Raw genomic sequence first — 20,330 nt, forward strand, 5'->3', positions numbered from 1 at the left:
AGGGGCTAGAAGGCCAACATTAAAAAGCAAGCACTTCTGACCTTTCCGTGTGCACACTCGTCAGGTTCAGGCACATGTTAAATACAACAACCAACAGCGAGATTCCAGGCCAGCACTAGTGCTCTTCCAAAGAGACACACACCCTCTGTTTACAAACTCTAGAGATATAAACCTTTATTTCACAACTTTGTCATAATTCACTTTCTAATGAGACATGTTCTGGGGACAGTTTAAAATACTGGGAAAGCTAGATGCTGAGTATCTTCCAGGCAGGAGCAAAGATGTGGTCACTCCAGGGCCGCTGCATTCCTGGGCCTTCAGGCAGCTCAGACCAGACGTGCCAGTATTGTTCAGCCCCAGTTACTTAGAGCCACCTCCTTTTTTGGGGCTGTTAGTCCTCATTTCATGCCAAATTTTCACTAGAGGCTCCCTGTTCTTCCAAATGAGTTCATGACCGTAAGTAATATACCATCTGGGGAGAAGAAGAACAAACCAGGTCCAACATTCAAACAGTATGACATACAAATAACAAGTACCATGATGATACCAAGTTGACATTTTAAAAACTGAATGCCATTGTCACTTACTATCCAGCATATTAAAACAGCTGATTATTTAACATAGATCAATGATTTACCTTTAATATACAGACTATATAAAAGATGGAAGTAGAATGGAACCAAACGTGACTGCTCCAAAAGTACCACACGCATATTACTTTTAATTCACCACAACCCTGCAAGTCAAATACTATCACTTTTCCCATTTACAAACATGAAGAAACTGAGTCTGAAAGAAAGTCATTTGCCCAAACACTAACAGCTTCTAAGTGGTCAATCAAGGATTCACTCACAGGTCAGACTGATTCTAAATCTGGACTCTTTTTTATTATGTCAAGTGTCAGAAATGTCAAGAGTTAGAATTTCCTAATAATGATGGCTATACTAATTTACATGCCCCTCATCACTTTCTGCCTGGCTACATAAAGGATCCAAATTCTGCCAGCTCCAATCCCCATTTTCCTGTTAAATAACGTCTTTTAAAACCAGCCTGAAGCAATGAGCTGAGGAAGCTCAAACACCAAGAGGTTTAGCAACTTAACTTGCTCAGGCTGCACAACCAGGAAGCACCAGAACTGAGACTAGGACCCAAATCTGACTCAGTAACCTGTGCTCTAACCACAGGGCTATACTTCAGCATCTAGGGAGCACCTGCTTAAGCTGAGGAACACACAGGGAGTGACAACAGGCCCAGGGTCTGCACAACCAAGCCCCTGACCTGAGGGCAGGACATGCTGTATGGGGGCACACACAGGCCCCTACCTCCCCTCACCGGTGGCAGGAAGGTATGGAGAGCAGATTGACTTGGAATGGCTACTATTAAAAGCTTTTGTTACTGAAACTATTATTTTTGCCCTGGCTCCCCTAAATTTCATTCCCTGGGGCAGAAACCAGATTTTATTGATCTTTCCATCTCGGTCACCTGACAGGGAAAAATGCTCTATTCAATTTAGTATCAGAATAGCAGTTTACTGTTTTACCATTTTTTTTTTTAATGTTTGGAACATGTATTTTTTTTTTTATTATTACAAAGGGCTTAAACTGCACCTGAACCTTAATACTCATTAAATATAGTTAAAATTTAATCATAAAAACATAGTCACCATTAAAATTCTGAAAAATAATCAGTAAATTTACAGAAAGAAAAAGGTAATTTAAAAACATACAAATTAATTAATAGGCATGTAACAAAATTATTTTCGGTTTAGTGTGAAGTCCTCTGGTGGACTTAAAACAATAGAAAAAAGACCACCCTAAGATTCAAATGCAATTATAAAACACAAGAAACAAAACACTTGTCAGGACTTTCCAATAATAAAGTGTCTTCTCAAATCTTTTTAACCTTATTTCAAGCAAAGAGTCAAATACTTTAATCTTATGGGTACATTGTTTTGATTATACTCCTAAGTTCAAATGTAACTGGTCATTTGGTTAAATTAAAATTAGGAAAATACTTCAAACTAACTTCTGACGTGTCTTTCCTCTTTTTGGCAGCAGCCTCACAGTCTAGTGCTCAGTCTGAAACTCCAGCTCTGCAATGACTCGCTGTGTGACCTTGGACAACTCCTTCTTTCAACAGCTTCCTTTCTACAAGCTGGAATATCTCACATGATTTTAAGAGTATTAAATTAGACCTTAGCTTAGGCACACAGCAAATATTCAAAATACATTAGCTATCATTACTGCAGCAGTACAAGGTGAAGACCATAAAATGTGCTCCAGGGACATAAAGTCAAAGAAATGTGCAGAAGGTTACTAATAGAATCTGTACCATTTTGTAAATATTTCTCAATCTAGATTAAAGATGTCAGAAAAGATGAATTCTGGATATGACTGAGATCGAGTAAATGAAAGGAGCTGAAATTAGAAACAGCAAAAAGAAAGGATTCCTCTGCCTTTCAGATCCTGGACTTTAAAATGCACCTGAACTAGTTTTCAGAACAGAAAAGGTCATCTAATTATAGTTGAGAAAAATAAAAAACTGCTGGGGAAAAGCTCCTTTAAGTATACATTTAAGTATATAGGTAAATTTAGAGTTCATAAAACAGAACCCCTTTCATCACTCTTTATGTTTCTCATACTGTAATATCAGGTCAGTTTCTACTATTTATAATGTGCTGCTGTTAAAGCTTGAACTCACACATGCTATTCTTTAATCATCACTGAAAATTATAAATGGCATAATGGCATTTAGTTCCACCGCCTACTGGGCAAAACTGCTCCACTAAGAATAGATTTTTCTTTTTTTTTTTTTAATTAAAAAAACTAAGTTTTCCCATTGTCGTGAAATAAAGTAAAAATCAAATAAAGGCCAAAGGTAACATTTACGCAAGAAAACAAGGGCTGTCAGGGATCCAGCACACCAGACAGACACCAGGTCTGCTGAAGGGCCTCTCATCTATCTGTCTAAAGTTCTACGGCGGCGTCGCTACAGCACTGCTATGTTTTAGACCTGAACCACAAGTGGGAGATATAACCACAAGACAACTGTAATCACTATGGTGTGATGGGAGGGAAGGCTTTGGATCTGGGTACAGATGCTCAGTAAGCAGTCAACACTCACTGGCCTCTACTCCAGCCATGCTGCGGGCACCAGCACACTCACCGCACGCAGAGGACCAGTTCCACCCACTCAGGGTGTCTGCCCAGCACTGGGGAGGTCAGTAGGGTGGGGACTGGGCAGGGCAGAGATGGCTGGAGAATAAGGGAAGGAATACAGCACAGACTGGGGAACAGTATTCAAGAAGGACTAGGAACTGTGACAGGTCATGAGTTGGGATGATATGAGGTTAAGGGTAGGGTAAAGGCACAGAGGGTCTCTCTCTACAAATGACCAAGGCAGGAGAAGAGCCAAGAGTCTCCCATTCCCATTGCACATGTGAAGCGGCTCAAGACCAAAGCAAACCACACTGCGATTTCCTTGCTCTCGCAACCATACCTGCCCTGCTTCCATACCTGAACTAACTGTCTTATTCTACTCTGCCTTCCTCAGGGATAGGGAAGGGGAGGATCTGAGAAATGTCAGTCAGTCATACTCAGACTTACATTCCAAAGAGAGCTCCCCCAAGATGTGCTGCATGATCAAAAAATTTCCATCCCAGGATCATTCCTGCTGTATCCATGGCAATAATGGCTTTTAGGGCCTGAAAGCCAGAAAAGAGAACAGAACTGATACAACTTTGATTGTTTCAGCATTGACATTTCTAATTTAAAGGCAAGAATTCAGTCAATGTAAAAATATCACCCTGTCCCCAGAACTTCACGTCATAAAAATACTCACATTCCCGGCCGTGAACGTGAACATTGGAAGGAAGATGATGGCGAGTCTCCCTTCCGGGATCTTAGTGCAGACGGCTGCAAGGACAGTCATGATTGCGCCAGACTGCAAACCAACACATAGGGGAAAATGTGAAACTCTGTGCAACTGTTTAGGACTACAAAGTCTAAAGCAGAAATACTTCTTCCAGAAAGCTTATAAGCCATACATTTCCAGGGGAGCACAAAGTTAAACAGCTTTCCATTATTAATGTTCAAAATAACAAGCGAAGGGGCTCTAAGTCCATGATACAGTAACCACCTGGCAAGGACTAAACTACAGGCAGTAAGATTTAATCACCAGCGTGTCAGCACTTGACAAACTTCAGGAACAGTGTTACACGTGTCACATGCATCGCCGTATTTAGTGACTAAAAATGGACTTCTGAAACCTCAACATAACTCCTTCAATCAGCGAGTGAGCATGAATTCTCCCAAATACTCACATGTGTGCAATTCCTCCCAAATTTAATGCTTTATCATAACTCCTGTGAACTTTGTATCCTACTTCATAACAACACTAAATATTTTCCTCAAAAGAATTTGACAAATGTTCTGCTCCAGGAAAGCATGCCAAATTTATCCCATGGCTCTCCATGACCCACCCCTCACAGAATCCTCCCAGGGACACACATGCATCTGCCTGCTTGAGAAGCACGTTCCTTCACAACCTTGTATCTGAGAATAAAAATAATCGAAACTTCACAACCTCATGTCCAGTAAGTCAACCATCTCTTGTTATAACTGAAATTATAATCGCTATACAGTTTTATTGTCTATTGTGTTTTTCCACATGCTACACATCTTCCTAATTTAAATTGATGATGGCTATGAAATAACTGCTCGATAAATTATGATAATTTAACTAAACTTTCTTAATGTCACACATGTTCCCAATTTCTCTGGATGGTACAATAACTGAGAAACTGGATCATAATCCCTTGTTTACATTAAATCTCAAGATCATGATTCATTCAAACAGTTGGGCCCTATGCTTAGACGCTGAGGATACAGAGGGAATAAAGTCAACAACTCCTGCCTTAATGGAGCTGACAGACTGGCATGAAAGACTAAAATAAGTAAAAGCAACAAAGTATGATCAGCTATGATGGGAAGTTTGGCAACCGCCAAACTTTTCCAAAGTGGTATTAGGGTTTTACTCTATCAGCATTATATGAGATTCCAGTTTCTCCATGTCCTCACCAGCACCTGGGATGATCTGATCATCTTTGAGATGTAGTGATATTTCAGTATGGTTTTTATTTTCATTTTCCTAATGACTAATGATGTTCATCTTTTCATGTGGTTATTTGCTATTCATATATCTTCTTTGAAGCATCTGTTCAAACTTTTGCCCATTCTATAATTTATTTATGTAGTCTGATACACATCTTTCATCAGATTTCTGACAGGCAAATATTTTCTTTTAGCATGTTATCTTATCTTTTAACACTGTCTTTGGAAGAGTGTAAATTTTTAGCTTACATGAAGCCTGATTATTCATTTGTTTTCTTATGGGTCCTGCTTTGTGGTGTCTCATGTAAGTAGAGAGAGCACTACACTTCTGCTTTGTCTAATGTAAGATCACAATGAGTTTTTTCCTATGTTTTCTTCTATAAGTTTTTATTTTCAGTTTTACATTTAGGTCTGTGTTTCACTTTGAAGAAAACTTCAAAATATTCCTGAACCAGATTCAATTTTTAACATTCTGCAACATTTCACTTATTTTCTGTCTATACAATACTTTTTTATCCTGAAACATTTGAGAGTAGCTGGCATATATCAGACCCTTTTACTCCTAAATACTTCAGTGTATACTTCCTTATATTAATATATCCTACAAAACAGTTCTCAATTTCAAGAAATTTTATATTGATACAATATTTTCGTTTAATCTATAGAACATATTCCAGTTTTGTTAATTGTTCCACTAGTGCCCTTGTTGCTGTTTCCCCCCATTTATTGCATATAGTTGTCCAGTCTCTTTGCTCTCCTAAAAACTGGACCATTTCCACAGCCCTTCTTTTTTTTTAAAGGGGGAGGGTGTCCATTTTCATTAAAAGCCTCTGACTAAAAAAGGTGAAAATAAAGAATATCTGCAGAGAGTAGGCCAAACATTTGTCTAAACAGCAAGTTGTGGGAATTCCCTGGTGGCCTGGTGGTTAGGACTCTACACTTCTACTGCCAGGGGCCAGGGTTTGATCCCTGGTTGTGGAACTAAGATCTCGCAAGCTGTGCAGTACAACCAAAAAATAAATACAATAAAATGTCATTTAAAAAAATTAAAAGTAAGTTGCCATTTATTCAGACATATAAATACTTTTAAATTTGTGTAGATAAAGGTCACTTGGAGAACATTTTAGAAGGATAATGGGACTGCCTATCTTTAAAATAATAAGTACAATAAGTTACAGTCACAAACTGGCTTTACATAGAATGGCTATTAAGAATTTTCTTAAATATTTAAATTTCTGTAATGAGCACTTTAGGCTTTCCAGGTGGCTCAGTAGTAAAGAATCTGCTGGAATTGCAAAAGGCCTGCAATGCAGGTGTCCTGCATTCAATCCCTGGGTCTGGAAGATTCCCCTGGAAAGGAAATGGCAACCCACTCTAATATTCTTCCCTGGGAAACCCCATGGATAGAGGAGCCTGGCGGGCTACAGTCCATGGGGTCGCAAAGGAGTTGGATATGACTTAGCAACTAACAAAAACAATGAGCACTTTAGATGGAGAAAATAATCATCTATAGAGAAGGAAGAATCCCTCAGAAGAAATGGAGTAGTCCTCACAGTCAATGCAAGCGTCCGAAATGCAGTACTTGGGTGCAATAACAAAAATGACAGGATGATCTCCATTCATTTTCAAGGCAAACCATTCAATATTACAATTATCCAAGTCTGTGCCCCAACCACTAATGCTGAAGAAGATGAAACTGGACAGTTCTATGAAGACCGTTTGGTGTTAGTTCTAGAACTAACACCAAAAAAAGATGTTCTTTCCATCATAGGGGCCTGGAATGCAAACGTAGCAACTCAAAAGACACCTGGGGTAACAGCCAAGTTTGGCCTTAGAGTACAAAATGAAGCAGGGCAAAGAAGAGAATGCACTGGTCATAGAAAACACCCTTTTCCAACACAAGAGACAACTCTACACATGGACATCACCAGATGGTCAATACTGAAACTGGACTGATAATATTCTTTGCAGCCGAAGATGGAGAAGCTCTATAGTCAGCAAAAACAAACCCGGAAGTTGGCCCAGATCATGAGCTCCTTATTGCAAATACAGACTTATATTGAAGAAAGTGAGGAAAACCACTAGGCCATTCAGGTATGACCTAAATCAACTCCCTTATGATTAACAGTGGAAGTGACAAATAGATTCAAGGGATTAGGTCTGGTAGACAGAATGCCTGAAGAACTATGGAAGGAGGTTCGTAACACTGTACAAGAGGCAGTGACCAATATCATCTCCAGAAAAAGAAATGAAAAAAGGCGAAATGGTTGCTGAGGAGGGCTTACAAACAACTAGGTAGAGAAGCAAAAGGCAAAGGAGAACACATGTAAACCCAGAGCTGATTCATGTCAATGTATGGCAAAAACCACTACAATATTGTAATTAGCCCCCAACTAAAATAAATAAATTTATTAAAAAATAAAAAAAATAAAAATAAATTGCATAGCAAAAAAAAAAAAAAAGGCAAAGGAGTAAAGGTAAGATATACCCATCTGAATGCAGAATTCCAAAGAATAGCAAGGAGAGGTAAAGTCTTCTTAAGAAAACAGGGAAAACAGAATGGGAAAGACTAGAGATCTCTTCAAGAAAATTATAGATACCAAGGGAACATTTCATAGAAAATGGGCACAATAAAGGACAAAAATGGTACACACCTAACAGAAGCAGAAGGTATTAAGAAGAGGTCACAAGAATACACAGAAGAACTGTACAAATAAGGTCTTAATGACCCACAAAACCATGAAGGTGTGACACTAACCTACAGCCAGACATCCTGGAGTGCAAAGTCAAGTGTGCCTTAGAAAGCATTACTACAAACCAAAGCTAGTGGAGGTGATGGAATTCCAGCTGAGCTATTTCAAATCCTCAAAGATGATGCTGTTAAAGTGCTGTACTCAATATGCCAGAAAATTTGGAAAACTCAGCAGTGGCCACAGGATTGGAAAAGGTCAGTTTTCATTCCAATTCCAAAGAAAGGCAAAGCCTAAAACTGTTCAAACTAGTGCACAATTGCATTCATTTCACATGCTAGCAAGGTAATGCTAAAAACCCTTCAAGCTAGGCTTCAACAGTACATGAACCGAGAATTTCCAGATGTTCAAGCTGGATTTAGAAAAGGTAGAGGAACCAGAGATCAAATTGCTAACATCTGTTGGATGATAGAAAAAAAACATCTACTTCTGCTTCACTGACTATGCTAAAGCCTTTGACTGTGTGGATCACAACAAACTGTGGAAAATTCTTAAATTTTCTTAAATTTAGAGAGATGGGAATCTCTTTAAGGCAGACCACCTTACCTGCCTCCTGAGAAACTTGTATGCAGGTCAAGAAACAACAGCTAGAAATGGACATGGAACAACGGACTGGTTCCAAATTGGGAAAGAGTATGTCAAGGCTGTATATTGTCACCTTGCTTATTTAACTTATATGTAGAGTATGTCATGCAAAATGCCAGACTGGATGAAGCACAAGCTGGAATCAAGATTGCAGGGAGAAATATCAATAACCTCAGATATGCAGATGACACCACTCTTACGCAGAAAGTGAAGAGGAACTGAAGAGCCTCTTGATGAAAGTGAAAAAGGACAGTGAAAAAGCTGGCTGAAAACTCAATATTCAAAAAACTATGATCATGGCATCTGGTCCCATCACTTCATGACACATAGATGGGGAAAGAATGGAAATAGTGACAGATTTTAATTTCTTGTGCTCCAAAATCACTGCAGATGGTGACTGCAGCCATGAAATTAAGACGCTTGCTCCTTGGAAGGAAAGCTATGACAAACCTAGACAGCATATTGAAAAGCACAAACATTACTTTGCCAACAAAGGTCCATCTAGTCAAAGCTATGGTTCTTCCAATAGTCATGTATGGATGTAAGAGTTGGACCACAAGAAAGCTAAGCGCCGAAGAATTGGTACTTTTGAACTGTGGTGTTGGAGAAGACTCTTGAGAGTCCCTTGGACTGCAAAGAGATTAAACCAGTCAATCCTAAAGGAAATCAATCCTGAATATTCACTGGAAGGACTGATGCTGAAGCTCCAACACTGCCACCTGATGTGAAGAGCGAAATCACTGGAAAAGACCTGCTGCTGGGAAAGATTGAGGGCAGGAGAAAGGGGTGACAGAGAGAGCATCACTGACTCAACAGACATGAGTCTGAGCAAACTCTGGGAGACTGTGAAGGACAGGGAAGCCTGGCGTGCTACTGTTCAGGGAACTGCAAAGAGACACGACTGAGCAACTGAACAAACAAGGGGGAAGCAGTTTAGATGGTACAGGATTTTAATGCTCATCTTTAAATTCAGTTAACCAAGTTATGTTTGTTTCATTGGAGAGAAAATTTAATTTTACTGGTTTTTTCCTTTCTCAGAAAATAAGGTCTCAACCTGATTTCTTCTGAGTTTTGTTGACTTTTTAAGGCTTTATTTAAAAATCTAGGATACATAAGTTACATATCTGCTATAAAGCATGAAAGGTGAGGGGTTACTCTTTAACTTTCAAATTCTCAGTGACACTGACATCCACTCTTTTTAATATAGTATATGCTGATAGATTGGAGAAGGAAATGGCAACCCACTCCAGTATTCTTGCCTGGAGAATCCCATGGACAGAGGAGCCTGGCGGGCTACAGTCCATGGGGTCGCAAGAGTCGGACATGACTTGGTGACTAAACCACCACCATGCTAATACATTATGGGGGCAGATGTTGAACTTCTAGCCAGAACAAATCTTTCAGGGAGTCATGAACCCAAACCCATGTAGACCCTAGAGGTCAGCCTCCTTGGTTAGAGGTAAGGATCTTTTATTCTCCACTCATAACTTGATTATACAGCCTATAAGTTATGCATAAAGGTCAACTCATTATTAATTAGCAAACCAACTCTCATAAGTACTTTTATTTAATCTTCACGTATGTTATCATACAAAAGCTTTTTATGTGTGATTTTTTTAAACTATGAATTTTAAATGAATTTGCTTTAAGAAGCCTTTTGCTTCTGCAAGCTACATTCTGCTAAAAACCCCAGGTGTTATATGTAAAACAAATAAAAGACAACTCTGAAAAGCTGAGAAAGGAAAGCAGTCTAGCTAGGAACCTTAGGAGCCAAGGAACAACATAGTGGTGCGTTTTCTTTTGGCCTGATGCTGCTCAGACTGGGCTCTGGTGAAGCTCATAATCTGGAAACACCAATGAACTCAGACAAAATAGGTCTGTACCCAAAAATGCTCACTCTAGCCAAAGGACCAGTACTCTTGCCTGGGAAACCCCATGGACAGAAGAGCCTGGTAGGCTGCAGCCCATGGGGTCGCGGAGAGTCGGACACGACTGAGCGACTTCACTTTCACTTTTCACTGTCATGCACTGGAGGAGGAAATGGCAACCCACTCCAGTATTCTTGCCTGGAGAATCCCAGGGACGGGGGAGCCTGGAGGGCTGCCGTCTATGGGGTCGCACAGAGTCGGACACGACTGACGCGACTAAGCAGCAGCAGCAGCCAAAGGACCAAGAAAGTAGTCTAGCAAGACAGAAAAGTTTTCAGACGACAACCACTCTACTCCAGACAAACACTACAGAAACAACCATGGCCTGATCCCCATCAGCAAAAGCTGAGTGGAGAGTCTGGATTTCCATTCTTAAAGACTAACAAGGCACCCTACCCTCTGACAGGGTGGTGTCAGTGGAGGTCACTCACACAGCAGTAATAAGGTACTCTTGCTCCTCCTAGACAGAGTGGTATTAGCAGAGGTCTACTGGGGAGCCAGAACTCCCCATGCTGCAGCAACAAGAGCCCTTCCCCACCACTGTCAAAGGAGCTGGAGTGGGGAACCTGGACTACCAACCTCACCCAGCAGTAGTGATCAGAGCACTGTCAGAGGAGGCCTGCCACACAGATTTAATTAAGATTAAAGTCTCATAATGTAATATATAAAATGTCCAGGTTTCACTTAAAAATCACTTATCAGGGAATTCCCTGGAGGTTCAGTGGTTAGGACTCAACACTTTCAGTGCCGTGGCCCAGGCTCAATTTCTAGTCGGGGATCTAAGATCTCCCAAGTAGCACGGCCTGGCCAAAAAAATAAATTAAATTAAATTTAAATTAAAGCCACCCATTATACCAAGAACCAGAAAAATTTCAACTCGAACGAGAAAAGACAATCAATAGATACCAACCATCAAGATGACACAGATGTCAGAATTATTTAACAAGCATTTTAAAGCAGCCATCATAAAAGTGGTTCGACAAGCAATCCACAAACATGCTTTAAACAAGTTAAAAAAAAAGAGCATAGAAATAGGAAGGCTCAAAGAAATAGAAGATATCAAGAAAAATGAAAACTAAAAAATGTAATAACCTAAATAAAAATGAATGGCTCAAGAAGAATGGAAAGGACAGAAAATAATTAGTTACCTTGAGACAGAATAGCAATTACCCAATCTGAACCACGGAGAAAAAAACAGACTTTTTAAAAAGTTACTGGGGTTTTAGGGATAATAAACTATCTAACATCACGTCAGAGTCCCAGAAGGAGAGAAGAAAAAGGGTAAGGCAGAAAAGGTATCTGAAGAAATGGCTGACCAACTCCCAAAAGACATAAACCTAAATATTCAAGAAACTGAGTGAACCACAAACAAGATAAACACAGACGTCCATGACAAGACATACAGTCACTAACTTCTGAAACTAAAGACAAAGGAAAAGGTCTAGAAAGTGGTACTAGAAAATGACATCTTACCTATAAGGGGAAAAGCTATTTGAACAACAAAGAATTTCTCTTCAGAGACTACAGAGGTTAAAAAAAAAAAAAAAAAGTGGCACAACATTTTCAATTGCTGAAAGAACTGAGCCTGGAGTTTTATATCCAATGAAAATACCCTTCAGAAATGAAGGGAAGAAAAAAAAATGAAAGGGAAATTAAAACACTCTCAGAACAAAGAAAACTCGAGAATCCGTCACAGCAGGCCTAACTGGCTAGTGGCTCAAGGAATGGCTAAGAGAAGTTTTCTACACAATGAAATGACAGAAGGAGGAAATCCTGGAACATCAGAAAGAACGAATCAAGGAAAAAGTAAAAATTATATGTAAATACAATAGACTGTCCTTCTATCTTGGAATTTTCTAACTCATTTTTATTGGTTGAAGCAAAAATCATAAATGTATGCAGAGGAAATATTTAAGACAATTAAAATCTGGAGAAGATATGGGGCAAAAAGTGAGGTAAGGCTCACTTCACTCAAATTGGTAAAATGATACCACAAGTAGATTGTGGTAGTGATATACATAGATTGTAGTACCCAGAGCAAACGTTAAAAAGTTATACAAAGAGATATACTCTAGAACACTATTGGTGTTCAGTTGCTAAGTCCTATCCAACTCTTTGTGACCCCATGGACTGCAGCACACCAGGCTTCCTTGTCCTTCCAGAACACTATAGATAAGTCAAAATGAAATGCCAAATGAATCTGCACTAGTGATCATTTTGTTTCACATGCAACCTTGTAAGAAAGAGACTGAAGATACTCTCCTAACTAAGCATGAGAAATCAGTTTATATATAGGTTAGATCAGTGATAAGCTAAATCAATGCAGTTACAGCAAGCAGGTTATCATAATATTGGTATGCCAATTCAGCCAATGATAAACTATTTATAATATAAACACAACCATACAAAATCTATGGGATGCAGCAAAAGCAGCTCTTAGAGGGAAGTTCATAGCAATACAATGTCTTAAGACACAAGAAAAATCTCAAATAACCTCAAACCTAACCCACCACCAAAAAGAATGTGAAAAAGAAGAACAAACAAAACCTCAAGCTAGCAGAAGGAAGCAGACATTAAAGATCAGAGAGGGAATAAATAAAACAGAGGTAACAGGGAAAAAAACAACAATACAGTAAACAAATGGTTCTTTGACAGGGTAAACAACACTGACAAATCTCTGGCCAGGCTCACCAAGAAGAAATGAGCAAAGATTCAAATAAACAAAATAAGAAATACAAGAGGAAAAATGATAACTGATACCACAGAAACACAAAAAGTCATTAAGAGAATACTATGAACAAATACATGCCAGGAAATTCGACAATCTAGAAAAAAAAAGACAACTTTCTAGAAACATACAGTCCACCAAAACTGAATCAAGAAGAAATAAATAATTTGAACAGAACAATCGCTAGAAATGAAACAGAATCTAAAATTTAAAGAAAAATCCCTGAAACAAAAGTCCAGGACCAGATAGCTTAGCTGGGGAATTCTACCAAACATACAAAGAACTTAATACTGCTCCTTCTCAAACTTTTCCAAAAGACTAAAGAGGAAGGAACACTTCCAAAGACATTCTATGAAGCCACCATTAGCCGGATACCAAAAGCAAAGACACTACCAAAAAAGAAAATTACAGGTCAGTATCTTTGATAAATACAGACACAAAAAAATCTCAACAAAAAATTAGCAAACTGAATCCAATGACATATAAAAAAGCCATACACCATGACCAAGCTAGATTCATCCCCAGGTCACAAGGAGGGTTCAATATATGCAAATCAATCAATGTGACACATCAACAAGAGAAAAGACAAAAACCACATGACCATCTCAATAGATACAGGAAAAGCATTTGATCAATTTTAACATTCACTCGTGATAAAAACCCTTCCAAAAATGAGTATAGAGGGAACATAACATAATAAAAGCTATTTATGACAAACCCACAGCCAATATAATACTCAATGGTGAAAAGCTGAAAGCCTTCCTGCTAAAATCTGGAACAAGATCAGGATGCCCACTCTTAGCATTTCTCTTCAACATGGTATTAGAAGCCCAAGCCACAGCAATCAGACAATGAAAACAAATAAAAGGTATTCAAATTGGTAGGGAAGAGGTAAAACTGTCATTATACACAGACGACAAGCTACTATATATATCAACAGAAAATCCTAAAGACTCCACACAAAGACTACTAGAACTGATAAATGAATTCAGTAAGGTAGTAGGACACGAGACTAACATACAGAAATCAGCTGCCTTTTTTTACACTAACAATAAAATATCACAGACTGTAAACAAACAATGCCCTTTAAAATAACATAAAAAATAATAGAAACCTCACAGAGGAGGTGAAAGATATATGCTCAGAACTACAAAATATTAATAAAGGGAATTAAAGATGATACAAAGAAATTAAAGATGATACAATGCTCTAGGCTTGGAATAATTAATACTATTTAAATGGCTATACTACCTAAAACAACCTACAGATTTAATGAGATCCCTATCACATTACTCATGACATTTTTCACAGAACTAGAACAAATAATCCTAAAATTTACATGGAACCATAAAAGACAGAATTGCCAAAGCAATTCTGAGGAAAAAGAACAAAGCAGGAGACGTAATCCTTCCAGACTTCAGACAATACTACAAAGCCACAGTAATCAAAACAGTGTGGTAGGACTGGCCCAAAAACAGACATACAGCTCAATGGAACAAAACAGAGAGGTGGGGGCGGGGGGTGGGGGGCGGTACCCACACACCAATTAATCTTCAACAAAGGAAGCAAGAATATAAAATAGGAAATGGCCTCTTTAGTAAGTGGTGCTGGGAAAGTTGCAGAGCTGCATGTAATCAATGAAGTTAGAACATACCCTCACACCATGCACAAAAATAAATTCAAAATGGCTTAGACTTAAATGTAAGATATGATACCATAAAACTCCCAGATCATAGGCAAAACATTCCCTCACATAAATCATACCAATGTTTTCTTAGGTCAGACTCCCAGGGCAATAGAAATAAAAACAAAACTAAGCAAATGGGATCTAATCAAGCTTACAAGCTTCTGCACAGCAAAGGAAACCATAAACATAAAAAGACAACCTACAGAATGCGAGAAAATATTTGCAAATGATGTGATGGACAAGGGCTTAATTTCCAAAATATACAAACAGTTCATACAACATCAAAAAAACAAACAACCCAGTTGAAAAATGGGCAGAAGTCCTAAACAGACATTTTTCTAAAGGAGAAATACACAAGGCCAATAGACACATGAAAAGATGCTCAAAACTGCTAATTATTAGAGAAATACAAATCAAAACTATAATAAAGTAACATCTCACACTAGTCAGAATGGTTATCATTAAAAAGTCTACAGACAAAAAAATGCTAAAGAGGGTGTGGAGATGAGAATGTAGATCAGTGCAGCCACTATGGAAACCAGTATGAAGATCACTCAAAAAAAAAAAACTAGAGTTGCAATATGATCCAGCAATCCTACTTCTGGTCATATACCAAGACAACACTATAGTTCGAAAAGATATATGCATTACTATGTACATAGCAGCACTATTTAAAATAGCCAAGACATGAAAGCAACCTAAATGTCCACTGACAGATGAATGGATAAAGAAGATGTGGTACATATGTATAGTGTAATATTACTCAGCCATAAAAAAGAATGAATAATGCCACTTTTCAGCAACAAGGATGGACCTAAAGATTATCATACTAAGCGAAGTAAGTGAGAAAAAGACAAATACCATATGACATCACGAATATATGGAATCTAAAATACAACACAAATCAACATACCTATGAAATATAACCAGGCTCACAGATATAAAGAACAGACTTGAAGTTGCCAAGTGGGTAAGAGGTAGGGCAGGGAAGGAGTAAGTTTGGGATTAGCAGAGCAAACTATTATATATAGGATGGATAAACAATAAGGTCATACTGTACAGCAAAGGGAAGTATACTCAATATTCTGTGACAAACCATAATGGAAAAGAATATGTAAAAGCATATACGTATAACTGAATCACTTAGGTCTACAGAAGAAATTAACACATTGTAAATCAACTATACTTCAAATTTTTAAAAATTAAAACAAAATATTTACAACTTCAAGGGAAAAAAATTCTAACATTTTTACATATGCTACTTCCTACAATAATACTTCATTGATCTTTGCCGTCTCAAGACTACGGGTATATTCAGCAGCAAACAAACTTTTGAAAATCAGAAAATTAGAAAAGCTTCCTGCCAATAATTAGTTAGAAATTCCATTTTTAAATAAGATTCAGAACATGCACGGCTCTAATAAAATCCTTACCAAAACCTAGGCAATATTCTTGCTCCCTTGTGCCAATGTTAATTGACAAATATTCTTTAACAATCTTCATCTTTCAAAGGCAATAAGGCCAGTACTTTTTATTTTCTACCACAATCCTGTCAATAGTATTTTTTTCTCCACATTTCTCATTAAATATATTAAATACCTGATGACTTGGTTTTCTTTCATTTTAACCAAGAAAGAATAAAAGTATTGGGGGATAATAATTATATTCTGCAATGGCTCGATAGGATTTTGATGACTGAACAGAAACCATCACTTCCACCTTATGCTTCTTATTATGCTAAAAGCTCTCTAAACATTTGCATTGCAAATCAGAAATAGGTATGTTATCACAACTTTATATTGAGAAACAGGTTCAGAGAGGTAAAGTAATAAGTCCTGGAAATCACAAATAAGTGGCAGAGCTGGGATTCAAACTCGGTCTAATGTCAAATGCCATGCTACCACACTCTCTTCATCTCGGACTTCACTTTCTTATCTGTAAAATGGGAGTAACATTTGTCTGAGGGCACATCAAAACGCTTTCCCAGATCCCCTGAACAAATGAGAGAAGTACTCCCATCTTCAGAACCTCCAATGTCCTCTAAAGACGACTCAGCCCTTTCAGTGTACATTAGATGTGTGTAATGTTTGCTCTCCAACTAAACTAAATTTGAAATCAAAGTCCATGTCTGATTCATCCAACTGGTCTTCACAAAACAGGTACTTAGTTGACAAATGAGGTACAGAATAGATTTGAGATATATAAATTATACTGGCACCGAATTTTATATAGAAAACATTCCACAAAGAAAAAAGGGTAGGGGGCTAAAGTTAAAGCATAAAGGTCACACAGGACAAGATACCGGCCTCATTAGGAAAATTAAGCAGACACAAATCTAAGGAACAGACAAATTACGGCATGATTATTTTACATAAGGGTGCTTTTCTGAAATTAAACATTTGTAGAGTTTCTTTAAACATGACATTTCTATTTGAAAACATTTAAGTGCATTAGTATTTATGCACAATTAAATGTGTAGTGTTTAAAGAAATATGTAAAGATTTCCACGTGTCTAGAAATTTGCCATTAAATGCAAAGAAAACAGACTTGTAATTTTTACAAAATCATCCAGAACATAACTGAGACCAGGAAACTGTGATCTCGCTCACTGGATACATACCCAGTCTCTAGCAAGTACAGTGCCTAGTAGTCCAACCTACATAGCACACAAATACTGATAAAGAAGAGGATACAGTACCAGATTCAAATCTCTATTTAGAATTTTTCAATGCTAGATTAGGCTCTCTGGTTTATGGGGATTCAGTTCAGTTCAGTCGCTCAGTCGTGTCCGACTCTTTGCGACCCCATGAATTGCAGCACGCCAGGCCTCTCTGTCCATCACCAACTCCCAGAGTCTACCCAAACCCATGTCCATCGAGTCGGTGATGCCATCCAACCATCTCATCCTCTGTCGTCCCCTTCTCCTCACGCCCCCAATCCTACCCAGCATTAGGGTCTTTTCCAATGAGCCAACCCTTCGCATGAGGTGGCCAAAGTATTGGAGTTTCAGCTTCAACATCAGACCTTCCAATGAACACCCAGGATTGATCTCTTTTAGGATGGATTGATTGGATCTCCTTGCAGTCCAAGGAACTCTCAAGAGTCTTCTCCAACACCACAGTTCAAAAGCATCAATTCTTCGGCGCTCAGCTTTCTTCACCGTCCAACTCTCACATCCATACATGACCACTGGAAAAACCATAGCCTTGACTAGACGGACTTTTGTTGGCAAAGTAATGTCTCTGCTTTTAAATATGCTATCTAGGTTGGCCATAACCTTCCTTCCAAGGAGTAAGCGTCTTTTAATTTCATGGCTGCAGTCACCATACCCACTATTTTGACGACTCCTCATGATATGTACTCTGTGCCAGTTAAGTATATATAGATGACTAAAAGCTATAGCCTGAAATTCATAAGGCTTTACAAATGTATACATTCTATATTAGACACAGATTAGTTAGTAGTATTGTTTTAATATTAACTTCCTGCTTTGATAGTTGTACTGTGGTTTTGCAGTTAATAACAGGATTAAGGGTAATATGAATCTTTGTACTCATTTTGCAACTTTCTTGTACGTCTAAAATTATTTCAAAATGAAGTGAAAAATTTTAACTAGAAATACTTACTGCACCGAGTGATGGTCCATATCTTCCTGTGGCAACTTTACACACATAACTGACAAAATTGGAAATAACACCTAAGAAATAAATCACATTTAAGTAATTTCAGTGAGATATAAAAATGGCTTCCATTTCTGACCTCCACTCCATGAAGACCAACAGTTGGGTTTCTTCCCCAGTCAAGGTGCAGGCATAAACACTTCTCCTGCCTATCACTTCAGATATATTATAAGGAAAGCAAAGTCTGACCCACTGCACCACTTACTGAGTAACACAGGATCATTCATTCTACCTCTTAATTTTCATTTTCCTCATCTACACTGTATGAAGAAAGACTATGGCCCAAACTCACCAACTGTCTGGGAATTCTCTGGACTGCACGCTACACACTAAATCAGAATCTCTGGAGTGGGATCAGGGAGTCTGTATTTTACCCAGTTTGCCAAACGAAAGTGCTGCACATCTAGACTAGATGATTTTTTAGGTCCCTTTGGCACCAATGTCATCTGACCTTGAGTGTGGCTAATTTCGAAAAACAACTTTCTGTGGAGCAGGAATTAATGGCACTTGAAAGAGACTCTCTATACTTACAACAACATTAGTGTTTGGGGGAAAGAACTACACACATAGGCCAAAGATATTACTCAGCTTCTGTTTTGAGGGACTAGATGCACATGAGTGATTAACAATGATTAAGTACCCACTCTGGATCTTGTGGTAGATGCTTCTATTTTCATCCCTTCTACAACCCCAGGTCATGAGAGTAAGTACCATCACCCTCAGAGAGGTGCAGTCTTTTTTGCAACATTACACAGCTGGTAGCAGAAATAGGATCTGAACCTAGGTCTTCCGTCTCCAAGTTGAGTGTCTTTTCACTACACATAACTGGCAGATACACTGTTTTTAAATGAAAGGATTTTAGGAATGAATTTTTATACTTTATGGCTTTAAGTACATTTTGCAAACAAAATAAATTTTTTTTTGAGACAGTTCAGTTCAGTCACTCAGTAGTGTCCGACTCTTTGTGACCCCATGAACCCCAGCACGCCAGGCCTCCCTGTCCATCACCAACTCCTGGAGTTTACCCAAACTCATGTCCATTGAGTCGGTGATGCCATCTAACCATCTCATTCTCTGTCGTCCCCTTCTCCTCTTGCCTTCAATCTTTCCCAGCATCAGGGTCTTTTCAAAGGAGTCAGCTTTTCGCATCAGGTGGCCAAAGTATTGGAGTTTCAGCTTCAACATCAGTCCTTCCAATGAACACCAAGGACTGATCTCCTTGCAGTCCAAGGGACTCTCAAGAGTCTTCTCCAACACCACAGTTCAAAGGCATCAATTCTTCAGCGCTCAGCTTTCTTCACAGTTCAACTCGCACATCCATACATGACCACTGGAAAAACCATAGCCTTGACTAGACAGACCTTTGTTGACAAAGTAATGTCTCTGCTTTTTAATATGCTGTCTAGGTTGGTCATAACTTTGCTTCCAAGGAGTAAGCATCTTTCAATTTCATGGCTGCAGTCACCATCTGCAGTGATTTTGGAGCCCAAAAAAATAAAGTCTGACACTGTTTCCACTGTTTCCCCATCTATTTCCCATGAAGTGATGGAACCAGATGCCATGATCTTAGTTTTCTGAACGTTGAGCTTTAAGCCAACTTTTTCACTCTCCTCTTTCACTTTCATCAAGAGGCTGTTTAGTTCCTCTTTACTTTCTGCCATAAGGATGGTGTCATCTGCATATCTGAGGTTATTGATATTTCTCCTGGCAATCTTGATTCCAGCTTGTGCTTCATCCAGCCCAGCGTTTCTCGTGATGTACTCTGCATATAAGTTAAATAAGCAGGGTGACAATATACAGCCTTGACGTAGTCCTTTTCCTATTTGGAACCAGTCTGTTGTTCCATGTCCAGTTCTGACTG

The 20,330-nt window shown here is 38.5% G+C and overlaps 1 protein-coding gene across 5 annotated transcripts in view; it reads right to left on the minus strand.

Moving 5' to 3' along the window:
• The window catches only part of PARL (presenilin associated rhomboid like), a 57,574-nt gene that overhangs the window by 134 nt on the left and 37,110 nt on the right, over nt 1-20,330 (minus strand). For 2 of the 5 annotated variants that reach the window (XM_081571214.1, XM_081571211.1), the window contains 4 exons: nt 18,416-18,486; nt 3,841-3,942; nt 3,606-3,703; nt 149-472 (listed from right to left, as the gene is read on the minus strand). In XM_081571214.1, coding sequence (XP_081427340.1) covers nt 361-472; nt 3,606-3,703; nt 3,841-3,942; nt 18,416-18,486 — 383 coding nt within the window. In that variant the 3' untranslated portion in view covers nt 149-360. Of the gene's footprint in view, nt 1-148; nt 473-3,605; nt 3,704-3,840; nt 3,943-18,415; nt 18,487-20,330 lie in introns of those variants that run through there. The other 3 variants (XM_081571215.1, XM_081571213.1, XM_081571212.1) reach the window with 2 other exon arrangements.

Source organism: Giraffa tippelskirchi, chromosome 2 (genome assembly GCF_054371585.1).
Source record: "Giraffa tippelskirchi isolate mGirTip1 chromosome 2, T2T-mGirTip1v1.2.pri, whole genome shotgun sequence".
Taxonomy (NCBI): Eukaryota; Metazoa; Chordata; class Mammalia; order Artiodactyla; family Giraffidae; genus Giraffa; species Giraffa tippelskirchi.